General features: G+C 39.4%; 1 protein-coding gene across 2 annotated transcripts in view; it reads left to right on the forward strand.

Moving 5' to 3' along the window:
• Nucleotides 1-12,727, forward strand: part of CLPTM1L (CLPTM1 like) — a 28,057-nt gene extending 15,330 nt beyond the window's left edge. The window contains exons 10-17 of one of the 2 annotated variants that reach the window (XM_049830528.1): nt 1,491-1,556; nt 2,667-2,717; nt 3,363-3,445; nt 5,288-5,322; nt 5,631-5,686; nt 5,763-5,807; nt 10,249-10,364; nt 11,652-12,727. In XM_049830528.1, the coding sequence (XP_049686485.1) occupies nt 1,491-1,556; nt 2,667-2,717; nt 3,363-3,445; nt 5,288-5,322; nt 5,631-5,686; nt 5,763-5,807; nt 10,249-10,364; nt 11,652-11,736 (537 nt within the window). In that variant the 3' untranslated portion in view covers nt 11,737-12,727. The remainder of the gene's footprint in view (nt 1-1,490; nt 1,557-2,666; nt 2,718-3,362; nt 3,446-5,287; nt 5,323-5,630; nt 5,687-5,762; nt 5,808-10,248; nt 10,365-11,651) is intronic. The other variant, XR_007509813.1, reaches the window with a different exon arrangement.
• Nucleotides 12,728-13,042: the final 315 nt, after the last annotated feature.

Raw genomic sequence — 13,042 nt, forward strand, 5'->3', positions numbered from 1 at the left:
TATCTTTTATTTTGATCCTTGAAATCTAAATAACTAAATTAAAAAAAATCTGAAGACTTCAGAAATTCAAAAGTGTCAAATGATTTGAAAGTGAATCAGGTCGAGAAAAGCGATGCTTTTGTTTAGTGGGGAAGAAGAAATAGTCCTGGTCTCAGGCATGTATAGTGGTAGGGTAACAGGAATGATCAGATTTAAGTGCAATTAAAACTGTTAGGATTTTGCATTTCTCTTTAATAATGAAGATTAATTTCTTGGTTGCCACTGCCTAAGAACAGGCAGATTCAGATCTCATTTGGTTGTTGTGCCTGTCTGAGATTCTTCTTTGAGCTGTGCAAAGATCTGTTAAATAGATCTCTCTGAGATCTGTAGTTCCTATGACTGTTTGGCTCCTATCATCTTTCTCGTGCACCTTATTTTCCGGTATGTTGCTTCTGGATTGCAGGCTGGGGGAACTGGGTTTGAAGGATTATATAGGAACACTCTGTGGGACACTTAAATTGAGAGGAAATGTTCTGTAGGTTCTGTTGAAGTAATGTATCTCTCCTCTCAAGTAATGGTGAGATAACATGGTTGTCTCAAGGTGAGAATGAACATATGGACTATACATCTCAAAGGAATGTGCTGGGAAGAGCTTTTTCACAACTTGTTCTTAACACCTGTTTCTCATGCAGTAATAGTAGTGACATATCTTCTGTAATAAGTAATTTTCTTGCTTGCATCAAAGATGACAGTAAGGGATTGTCTTTACTGTATTGCCCTTTTTTTTTTTGGAAGATATGAAGGGTGAGAAGACAATATTGGTGTATTTAAAGTTAAACAAACAAACCTTGTCCACAAAAAGCATAGCTCTCCTGGTGAGCTTACTGTGTTGGCTGAGTTGTTGAATCGGTATAGCAGAGTGGGTACATGAGTAAATTTTCAGGTGAACAGAACCTTTGGTTACATTACAGTCAAGCTGTTACAGCTGTACAGTAAGTAGCCAAACAGTTCAGCGAATTCGCTGACTTTTGCTTGTAGCCCACTACTGAAATGTAATGACCATGTAAGTGCCCACTTAATTGCTGTTAGGAGTTCTGAGGCACCCTTCATCTTGCATACCCCAGCTGACCTCAGACGCAGGTAAAAACTTGCTTGGCAGGTGGTTACTGGAGAATTCTCTAAATGCCTTGCATGCTGGTGCTGAGAGCAGCTAACCCCCACCGAAGTGCTGCAATCCAGATATCCTGGAAGGACTATATTATTTCACTTAAAGTATATACTCTGATACAGAGACTTAATAGTGCAGGCTCCCAGTGTTGTACTTGTCTGGTGACAGGTTTTTTGGTTTATATAGAGACGCAGGCAGTGTTCTGCAATGAGGCTGTTCCTGCTTTATGCAATGGGTGCTTAAAATAGATATTCTGGTGTCTTGGTTCTGATTATCTGAATCCTGCATAAGACATTCCTTTGGATAATCTTTTATGTTCACTTTTTTTTTTGGCTAATCACAGCTCTGGAAAGTGAAGAAAGCTTTGAAAATGACAATCAAGTGGCAAGGCTTAAGACCCAAAATGCAGGTATAGTAGACATTGGCCTGTTAATGATTACACTCTTGATTTATCCATCTGTTTCCACATTCCTGTGCAACTTGGCTTTTAGTGAAGTGAAGATCTAAAAAAAAACCTATAAAAGCTTTGTATCTACATCTTCTCTTTATCGATGGTTTAATCCAAAAGCTGGATGAGCATTTTCAAACTGAATTTCTTTGAGTTCTGTAGAAGAAGCAGCTATTTGTATTTATGGTGTAAGAAACTTCAGAACTCCTGTTAGTCCTGCTAAATCTTACAGGAGGGACTGTGCTTCTACCACTGTATCAGAAAGGCGCTCTTAAGTGACATTGTGATTTGAAGTAAGAAACTGAATTTTTCATGAAGCTGTAGGTATAACTTCTCCATTGTGGAACTAGTAGAAGTGACGTGTTCTGGAGATAGGACAGTCTTTGACAAATCCTCTGGGTAAAAATTAAGTCCTGAGAGTGTTTGCAGGACATGCAGTGGCAGCAGGGATTCAGATTACTTTTTTTTGACATGAGCATAATCTTTTTAGGTTACAATCAACATGGGAAGTTTCTCCTGTTGGTAGGAGAAACAGTTGTCTAATCTTCAGTGTTTACTTCACAAGAACTACTGGGGTTTTGTGCTGCTTGAAGTCTCTGCATCTTGAGTGGCTGATAGCTCTGGTTGTTCCTTTATCAGTATTCAAGGCACTGTGTTTAAGCAGTGACAGTCACAATTTCTGGAGATGTGGTGATAATCCATAACTGAACTCTTTGTGCATGAAAATGGTTATGGTTTTTAATGATGCCTTGCTGTATCAGCCAGATTCTTAGCTACTTGACTTTGCTTTTCCTTTGTGAACTCTGCTGTCTCAACAGCATTTTCCTAAGCAAAGCAGTCCTGGACGTTTGGTGTAAAATATGAAGAGAAAAACTAAACTTTTTGCCTACCTTGTGTTTAGCAGGCTGCACAGAACATTTGTATGACTCTCTTGTTATAAGAACTTTGAACTGTTACCTAGCTTAATGTCTAAGCAGTTTAGTTTGCAGTTTAAATTTCTGTTCAGGGAGTTGGACAGCAGGTGCTTTTTACCCCAGTCCTGACTTCATTATCTTTTTATATGTATTGCAGTTTGGCACATACAGTGACTCTGAAAAGAAAACTGAGGAGTATGATACCCAGGTAAGAGGGAATCCTGTGACTTCTAATCTATAAAGTCTATTTATGTGGCCTGCTCATTGACTTGTTTTGCTCTTCATATTGCTACAAGTATATTTTCCATGTTCTCATAGTTGTCAAGTGGATCATCATCATGTGGATGATCAGATAGTGAAGATTTGTTCTGATAATTTATGAAAAGAAACAGTGAAAGAGTTGTTTTGTTAGCTGAATCTGGTTGAAACATTTCTCTGAGAAGCAGAATTGCAAGTAACTTATCTGAAGAGAAATATCTTAAAGGGCTGACATTCACAAATTTGAAAATTGATGTTTTTATTTGTTATTTATAGTGGAGGAATGTTCATGTGCTTCCTGATTTCTGGAAGGAGTTGAACATAGGTGGAGACATTGGTGATAAGTAGACAGCTACTCTTAAACTCTGATCTTTGTGCTGCCGCTTGGTGCCTATGCTCTAAGGTGCTTGGTTGTCTGAACTGGGCATTGGAATTTTCACCACTTTCTCTAGAACTTGAAGCATACTAGAAACAATAGCAGTATTTGGGAATAGGAAAAGATTTTCAGGAAAAATATTATGTGGCTGTCTTCTACTTAATGCCATGAAAAGTCTGCTGTATATAAAATGTGAACTAACAGTTTTCCTTGTCTTAGGCTATGAAATACTTGTCATATTTGCTCTATCCGCTGTGTATTGGTGGTGCAGGTTACTCCTTGCTGAATGTCAAATACAAAAGGTACTGTAAATCTATAAATGATCTTGTACAGAATTGAAACATTGCCCATTTTTTCTATATAAATTAACTGGAGATGATGGGTTATGGAAATCAGTTATGTTAGTTTGTTTCATTCATAAGCCAGGAACTAGAAAATTCCTCATTCAATAGGATCTAAAGCTGAAGACTCTAGCTGGTTTTTTAGTGTCCTGTAAGCTACAGGCTGTTGGATTTCACAAGTAACCTGATATTACTGTAGTATAGAATTCAATAGCTTGCGTACATGAGTAAGCTGTCAATCAGAAGAGGAGGAAGAAAGCTGCCACTGATGTTCAGACAACTGGTAAGGTGACAGGAGAGATGAGAGGAATTCAGTGGTTGAATATGTCCAGTAACAGCGAGAAGCAAAAGCTGTCCCAAAATTATTTGCTCTGACCAAGAGGTTCCTGTGTTCCCAAATATGATAGCTAGATGTCAAGCAAGCAAAAGCATTTTTAAGGGAGGACCCTGTATTCCTTTACAGCCATGGACTTACTGCAGCATATTGATGCTTCAGCAAGAGCTGAAGACTCAGTATTTCATGAAAAGGTGAAACTCTTGTCCACTTTCACTCAAAGTAATACAACTAGTTCATTTTGTATTGGAAAGATGCAAGGAAACATGCAGCTATGAGACTTTGTTGTAGAAAAAAATCTGCAAATGCAAGCATGGTGATGGCCATGTAGACATACTTTTTATAGTGTTTAGACCCAGAAGGGATGGGAGGGAGAGCAAGCATTAGCTTAAAATAATATCAGAAAGAACTACTGTTGCTGCATACATGAGCCATAGCACTTGTACTAGAAACTGGGGCAATTTCTGGGCTATTAGAAAAATTGTTTTTTCAAAAGGTTCTTGTCTTAGTAAGGGGCTAACAAATATGCAGCATTTAAAAATTTTGCTTTTCTCACAAAATTCTTGAATTTATTCAGTACTGCAAAATGCTATATGCCAGCTGTTCGATGAGCTGTAGCTGAAGAAAGTGAAAACAGTTCATATTATAGAATTTTTATCATTGTTAAATCGGTTTGTAAGGAAATGTGATGGAACAATTAGTCTTAAGAGTGGCTTATCCTTTAATCTTGCAGGCATCTTCTGATGCATTTTTTAGATGCTTGTGGATTACTGAAGTGCTGCTACAGCTGTAATGTTGCTATTAACATGTCACTAACACAGCAGTGCAAGTTTATTTTTAAATGATGTAACTTGAGCATCACAGTTATTAGCTGTTTTTACTATCGCAAGCAGAAGCATGGAATTTGACCACTCTCCATAGCACCACTGTTGCTTTGCGAAGATTGTGCTCCATTGAACGTCTGGGAAGGGTTGTTAGATGTAAGGAGGCAAAAATGTAGTTTCCTTGTATCTACTTTCGTTTTTTAAGTGCCTACTGTGGTGGTTTCCACTGAATGAATTTGTTGTTTGAAATTTGATTAAGTCCTTACAGTGCCATATTAAGTGTCTCTTTAGTATTTAGAATACAGCGTTACCTCTGCAAGCCTTAATATTGTCAGGGTTCAGTGCTCAGTATTATCTGATGTCAGTTTGTGTGCAGAAGTCTTAGAACATTCTGAAAAAATGTAAAAGCCGTTTATAAACTTGTTGTCCAAACTTCTTGTATGGACTGATAAGCATCCTTTGCTTAAACTACCTTCTCTGGAGCCCTGCCTAATCCAAGGAAGAGGCAAGGTATTTAGTTCTTGTGTAATTTGCAACGTAGCCTTCTCTTGGAGTAGTCAGCATACAGTCATGTAGAGGATGTACTACATGTATGTATATTTGGCTGAGGTGGAAAAATAACCGGACTGTTGTCTTTGTTTGTAGCTGGTACTCCTGGTTGATTAACAGTTTTGTCAATGGTGAGTCCCTTCGTACGTTTTTTTTTTTTCTATGCGCATTTCTTCAAATGGAGGCCAAGACTCAAAAATAGAAAATTAACTGCTGTCAGCTGGATCAGTGTACTACAGAGCAATAACTTGACTGTAGGTTCCAAAATAATCACAGTGATTGAGAAAGGGAGAAGAATGAACCTAAAGTGAACAAAAGGGATTAGGTATGTCTTCTCTCTTAAGGAAAATGACTGTAAATCTCTAATTGTGAAAGTACAGTTGGTGTGATGTACTTCTGTTGTGCACTTGTGTCTAAGTTTTCCATATTTTATCTTCAGGAGTGTATGCTTTTGGATTCCTGTTTATGCTGCCCCAGCTGTTTGTAAACTACAAGGTAAGATTTAAAAGTGATAAAAGACTACAAGTCTCTTCTTCCAGACTTTATTACAATTTGATATTTTTATTCCTAGATGAAATCTGTTGCACACTTACCATGGAAGGCTTTCACATACAAAGTAAGTAAAGCTCTAATTTAAAGATTGGAGCAGTCATTTTGGAAATAATTTTCTGTAAGAAACAGCTTAGTAATATGTATCTTAAGGCTGACAGTGCTTTTTTTGTTTAAGAACTAAACTTGTTTGCAACTGTCCTTTAAATAAAACACATTGATTTCCATTTTTCATAATGACTTCCATATGACAATACTTGGATCCTCGTTTTGATTGTAATACTGCTTTTTGTACTGTCAGCTGTCTTGCATGGGTGCAAATGTTGGTCCTGCAAATAAATTAATCAGTCTAAATTTAATGCATTATTTTAGGAAGAGAGAGATTATATTAAAGGATAGTTCTCAAGAAACAGATAGGGCCACTAAGAGACCTTATTTTGGCAGGTTCCAGGAGCTACCAGAGACTGAAGCAACGTACACACTGTTTTGTGCTAGGGTGGTAATTCTGAGCTTCTGGGTGGTGTAGTGACAGACGTGTGGTGGGTTGTTACATGGTGGAAGATGGGCTGCACTGTGGTGTCCCCACTGCCTAGACTGCCCTTGTAGGAAATAATGTGATGCTATAGCAAAGCTTAACACCAAACCTTGGAGGAGGGAAAGGTGAGTTTATTTCAAAACAAAATCAACTTAGTGTAACCCTTTGATACCTGCATACCCGCAAGCACCCACCTGTGTGTCCAGGTGGTTTGTATAGTATCCAGGCACCAAGATGGATGTACCCAAGTATCCCAGTCAGGATTCCTTGTGCTAATATGGAGGACAAGAGACACGCACTGTTGAGTTCCTATGTGTCCTGTGTTCTTCCTCAGTTGGCAACTACATGCTGCTTTTGTTCTCGTACCCCTAAAGAGCTGATAGTGTTTTGACTCCATCCTTTACTGCCTCTCTGAGTCATTAAGATTTTTGTACTGTCCTTTGTTTTCCTGATCATTATGTCCAAGAAACCCTGGCTGGATGTGCTGGGATCATCAAGACCTTGATGCCATAAAAGTGCACTTTTTTTTCTTCTGCTTCCACTCCTAAATGCTTTCATTTATTCTTCCTTTGTGCCAATGTATTACAGTTCTCCAGAACATCAGTACTTTAAAAGAAACAGTGTTAAAAAGTGCTCAAGACATGGTGTCCAATTCTGAACACATCATCTGGGATAAAAGAACTAAAATCTTAAAATTTGAAGTGCCTTTCATAGCTTTTCCATTTCTGTGAGCCTACAGCAATAGCCCAACTTTGTACTGCCTGAATATTTTTAAGGAATCAGGGGGCATCTAGGAAAACAGGTTGAAATATAGCTGATAGCAGAATAGCAACTAAACAGTGTTTGATATAGACATATAGTAAAAAATAAACATCTAGTGTTTCAGACATACTAGGCAAATCAGCATGTTTCTTAATAGAGGGGAGTAAAAGGTACGTTAGTGAAGTAATTTCACAATTTTACTTCAGCAACAAAATACAGTAACTGAGCAGAGACATCAGCAGTTAAATAGACAACAAAGGGAGAGTATTCAAGCAAGTAACCTTTAAAGCAGTAGAATTCTCTTACGGAATAGCCTTTTCTTACAGAGCATTTATGGTTCCTGTTAAGATGCCAGAGGCTACCCACAACAAAGGCTTGTGTGTATGTAGAAAGAAGTATATGATGTTTTCAATTATGTTTAACTTACTGGGTTTTGGAGGGGGTAATTTACTTTTTCCTAGCAGATACTTAAAGTTGCTTGCTCTCTTCTGCACTTTGAAGAGTGGAAAGAATAGTCTGAGGTTTCATCTCCGATTGTTGTTTTGGAGAGCTTTGGGGTTTTTTCCTTAATGTGAACTCTTTCCTGTGTTGGAAGACTGTGGCAAAAATGAAGATTATTCTAACTTTCTGTTTTCTGTAGTCTTTATGTCTTTTATACTTTCATGAGGAGCACCTTCAAATGAGGTAGTCTCAGAAGAAAACTAGCTAGACTAAATACTATTAGATGGGCTGCCTTGATGCATTCAGTTTCAATGGCTTATGAGGGCTGCCTAAGTGCCTGAAGGATGGAGCATTTAGCTTTTTCTTCCTTTCATCACTGTAGGATCACTCACTTGGGTGTTGACTTGGAAAGGCTGCCTTTTCCAACTTGCCAAGTTTGGGTTTTTGTTCCATGACGAACCTTCTTTGCACAGGCTTGAGAAGTGCCATCCATATTCTTTGATCGCTTTGGATTGGTGTATTTGTTTTGACTTGCCAGAAAGAGCTTTCCTGTTGTAACTAATCAGAACTCTCTCCTGTCCAACATCCCCATCTTCTGCTAATGGTTTGTTTCATCGTACAAACGTTGGTTCATTTTGAAGAGTGAGTCCTTGTGTGCTTAGAGAATACATAATTTTGCCCCTTATGGTATGGATTAATGTACAGCTTGCTAATACTGAAAGAAGCAGCCGTGTTACTGACTCAGTTCATTAACCCAAGAATGAATACTCTTTGCTGGACTTGTTTCCTGCTGGTTTTAGTCAGTTTGAAACCATTTATTGCACCATTTGAGTACTAGAGCTGGTGCACTGTAAGAGTTGATTCCTAGTCCTCCCTGTAGGCTAGAACCAGATCCAGAGGAGTTGCCCTTCTGTTTACTTTCTTTACCTTCTCTGACAAAATATTGTTGCTGTATTGGTTTTGTTTGGCAAGGTTTTGGTAGCGGGGGGGGGTTACAGGGGTGGCTTCTGTAAGAAACTGCTGGAAGCTTCCCCTGTGTTCAAGAGAGAGCGAGCCCATATTAGCCGGCTCTGAGACGGACCCGCCGCCGGCCAAGGCCGAGCCAATCAGTGATAGTGGTAACGCCTCTGTGATAACATTTTTAAGAAGGAAAAAGTTGGGACGGAAAAAAACTGCCGCCGGAGTGAGGAGTGAGAACATGTAAGAGAAACAAGCCTGCGGACACCAAGGTCAGTGAAGAAGGAGGGGGAGGAGATGCTCCAGGCGCCGGAGCGAAGATTCCCCTGCAGCCCGTGGTGAAGACCCTGGTGAGGCAGGCTGTCCCCCTGCAGTCCAGGGAGGTCCACGGTGGAGCAGATCTCCACCTGTAGCCCGTGGAGGACCCCACGCCGGAGCAGGTGGGTTCCCGAAGGAGGCTGTGACCCCGCGGGAACCCCGCGCTGGAGCAGGTTCCTGGCAGGACCTGCGGATCTGTGGAGAGAGGAGCCCACGGAGCAGGCTTTCTGGCAGGACTTGTGACCCCGTGGGGGACCCGCGCTGGAGCAGTGTGCTCCTGAAGGACTGCACACCGTGGAATGGACCCATGCTGGAGCAGTTCGTGAAGAACTGCAGCCCGTGGGAATGGCCCACGTTGGAGGAGTTCGTGGAGGACTGTCTCCCGTGGGTGGGACCCCACGCTGGAGCAGGGGAAGAGTGTGATCAGCCCTCGTCCTGAGGAGGTGAAGCGGCAGAAAATAACGTGTGATGACCATAAACCCCATCCCTGTCCCCCTGTGCCGCTGGGGGGGCTTGGTGGTGAAATCCGGGAGGGTAGTTGTGCCCGGGAAGAACGGAGGGGTGGTGGGAAGGTGTTCTGAGATTTCGTTTTACTTCTCATTACCTTGCTCTGGTTGATTTGTAATAAATTGAGTATGTTTTGCAAATTGAGTCTGTTTTGCCCGTGACGGTAATAGTGAATGATCTCTCCTGTCCTTATCTCGACCCGCGAGCCTTTTGTTATATTTTCTCTCCCCTGTCCAGCTGAGGATGGGGGAGTGATAGAATGGCTTTGGTGGGCACCTGGTGTTCAGCCAGGGTCAACCCATCACAGTTGCCTGTTGTTCTCTCAGCAGATGTCTGGAAATTTAAACTTTTTTACTCAGGAAAAAAGTAGTGAGAAAATGATTTCATTATTGCTTCAGAAACAGAACCTATAGTATGCCTAGCTGAGTGGAAATGGTGTAGAAAAATATGTCTCGAATAAGGGATGGGTGATTACTTCCAGGAGAGCACCAAACATATTTTAAAATCTCTCCAAGGCTGTCAATTTAATGCTCTTAAGAGCAGTAAATCAACAAGTTTTTACACAAATTTCAAACTCCCACAGAAAGTGAAAGTGAACTGACATTTGTAAATCTTAAATCATTTGAGTAATGAATGAATAAAAGTTCTTTTTCCAGTTTCTTTGAAAGATGTCACTGAAGTTGAATCCATGTTTTTCCCCTCACATGACAATACTCTCACTTACCTGAAGTAATCCTACTTCCTTTTTACTTGTAACTGTAATAGCGTGGTCTGGAGCAGACAGTATGGTCTTTGTTAAAAGCACGCACTTCAAAGTTTGCATTACTTAGTTTTTCAGCATAACACTTAAGTATTGTTATAAATATGGAAGCAGTCCATATTCCTACTGAAGAATACAGTTCTAGGAAGCCTGTTTCCTGTAGCTTTGTATGACAGATGACTTCCTTTCTTCACAGCCAACTGAAGTATACTTTTCTTTTATTTGTAGGCATTCAACACCTTTATTGATGATATATTTGCTTTTATCATCACTATGCCAACGTCTCATAGACTGGCGTGCTTTAGAGATGATGTCGTGTTCCTGGTGTATCTTTACCAAAGATGGTATGCCTTTCTTTAATATTCATCAGAGTTTTTACAATGCTGTAGATGGTTGCAGTCTTACTGTTATGAAGAACTATAAAATAGTTTGGGATAGACCTCAAGCAGAATTTTTATACTATAGCAATATATAGTATGGTCTGAATAATGGTAGTTGTGTGTACGCCTAGCGAAGGGAATGGTGAGCAGGGGATCCTGAAAATGAGATCTCAATACAAATAAGAGGAGCAAAAGAGCTTTCCATAAATGACAGCATTCCTGCACCCTTTTTAGCATGCTGAGAGAGTAGTCAAGCAATTCCTTTTCTCACAGCACTCTCAGATTTTTTTTGTCAGTTACCCCTTTTCCCTCCCCAAAACAGTCCTCCTTTTCAGCAGATAGTTTCACATTTGCCAGTTACAAAAAAGATTAACCTGAGATATCAATACCTGAAGTAAGGTGAAGGAGAGCAATTCTGAAGCTTGTATTCACAAACCCACTTAGGAATTCTGGGCTTCTAACCCTTGCTGAGGGGCTGCATGTCTACACATGCTCAGTATGAGGCATGCTTTCCACATTACTCTGCAAGGCACTAGGAAAGGATGTTTTCTGATGGATTGCCCTGCTGTGCTTTCCTCTTTATCTAGTTTCCAAACACAAGTTATCAGGTTCTCTTGTAAGTTGAGCATCAGGCAAGTTTCAAATGTTTTCAGTAGCTGAAATCAGATGGGGAAGAAGGCTATATGCAGTTATCATTGAAATGTCATTCATAAGTGAAGCTACAGAAAGTATATTCTTGTTCCCAAGAATAAGTATTTATATGTGGAGCAAACACGAATTTTAAGCCAAGTTCACGTTATACCAGAATATATGGATGTGTACATCTAACTAATCAATACTAAATGTGGACTTCAGTTCTGGGTTTATATAGTCACACGTAAGTATAGTAAAATAGGTCCCCTTCCAAGGTATTCTTCTAGAAGTTAAGAGCTCAACAACTTCTGATAGGGGCTGGGCACTGGTTTCAAGTTTGAGAGGTACCCTGGACTGCTTGAGAAGTACTCCAGCCAAGCTTTAGGGGACCTAATACATCTCTTAAGAGGGCCTGTTATGAGACAACTGGTTAAGTCTTAATGTGAAGAAGGTGATGTGTCTGTAGTTAATCTTTAAAACTGTTGTGGTTTTTGCCACAAATGGGAATAGAGAATACGATGAGAAAGAAGTTCACTTTTAAAATTAAGTATCACAGAACTGCTTAATTCCTTCAGGTAGCAGACAATATTGTAACTAATGGCTTGTTTTTTCTGCCAGGCTTTATCCTGTGGATAAGAGCAGAGTGAATGAGTATGGAGAATCCTATGAAGAAAAGCCAAAAAAAAAAGCTCATAGAGAATAACTTAAGAATTGAAGAAGATTCTGACCCCTGGACTCTTACTGGCTTCATGTATTATCTGGTCTTAAGGAAAAACTTATTTAATAAGAGTATTTTTAAAGCTTATGACAGAACTACATGGACAATACATCTTCTATATTGCCAAAATCTAGTTTTGATATCCTCCTATTTCAAGACCCTCTTTTTTCCTCACAAGGTCCACAGTCTGCCAGATGTCGTTGAACAAACTTCCTGCATTTAAACTTATCTTCGGTGAAAACCTAAAAGTCCTGACTGTTGTAATTAATATCTAAATCTGTGTTTTGAAGGCAACTCACTAACTCAAAGGGTGGTGCCCATGCCGCTAGGCTATGAAAAGTGAAAAAACAAGCCAGTGTGTTACAGCAGAATCAAGCATTATTGCCAAACTGGAGGCTGTCAAAAATAAAATGTATGATATTGGATTCTATGCCAATTACAAATCAATCTTGTTTAATAATGGAAATTCCAGAAATAGTGATTAAGCTGTAAGTTGTATGTGGGCATTTTTCATGGCTGAAAAAAAAAAAATAAATAAAAATTGTTGGAAATACAGGATGAAAGAGATGGGGTTGTTAGAATTCAAATTCTGCCATGTTCTTAGCCCACAACGTGGCAGAGGATTTCAGTTGGCTTAAACTGAATGAAGATGTGAAAAAACTCTAATATTATTTCTTTAAATATGTATCCAAGTTTATACAAATCCTTCTGCATTGTTGACAAACCTGATTTCTTGGCATAGCAGGTATTCATATAATGCAAATCATTGTTACATGCTAGGAAAGTCTCTTTAACACATCTTAAATTCTTCATCATGTGCTATCCCAGTGACCTATTACGCCAATTCTCTCATCTTTCAAAGGGAATAATTCCTTCATCTTTCCCCTCTCCTTCCCTGCCCCGTTCTGTTTATAAGATAAAACACACATCATTCAAGTGGAATGATTTTGCTCAAATACAGTACAGATTCAACAAACTTTCTGGATACAGAGAAAAAAAACCCCAGCCTGGTGAAGAACAGGTATCTTCCTTTCACACAATTTAAAATCCATATTCCATGGGAACAGTTCATTAAGGGAGGTATTTTGATCTGTTTCTTTCAAATTAGTAAAAACAATCAGGTTGAATTATTATATGAGAATTCAAACTTCACAGCTATATCTAGAAAACCATGGTTCTAGATTTTTAAAAGCAAGTTTCTTAGGAACGGTAAGTGAAATACAGAGTGCATTCCTTTCAGCAGCAAATAAAATGCAGTTAAAAAAAAATCCAAAGGGCAGAATTGTAATTT

The sequence above is a fragment of the Accipiter gentilis genome, chromosome 27 (genome assembly GCF_929443795.1).
Source record: "Accipiter gentilis chromosome 27, bAccGen1.1, whole genome shotgun sequence".
NCBI lineage: Eukaryota > Metazoa > Chordata > Aves > Accipitriformes > Accipitridae > Astur > Astur gentilis.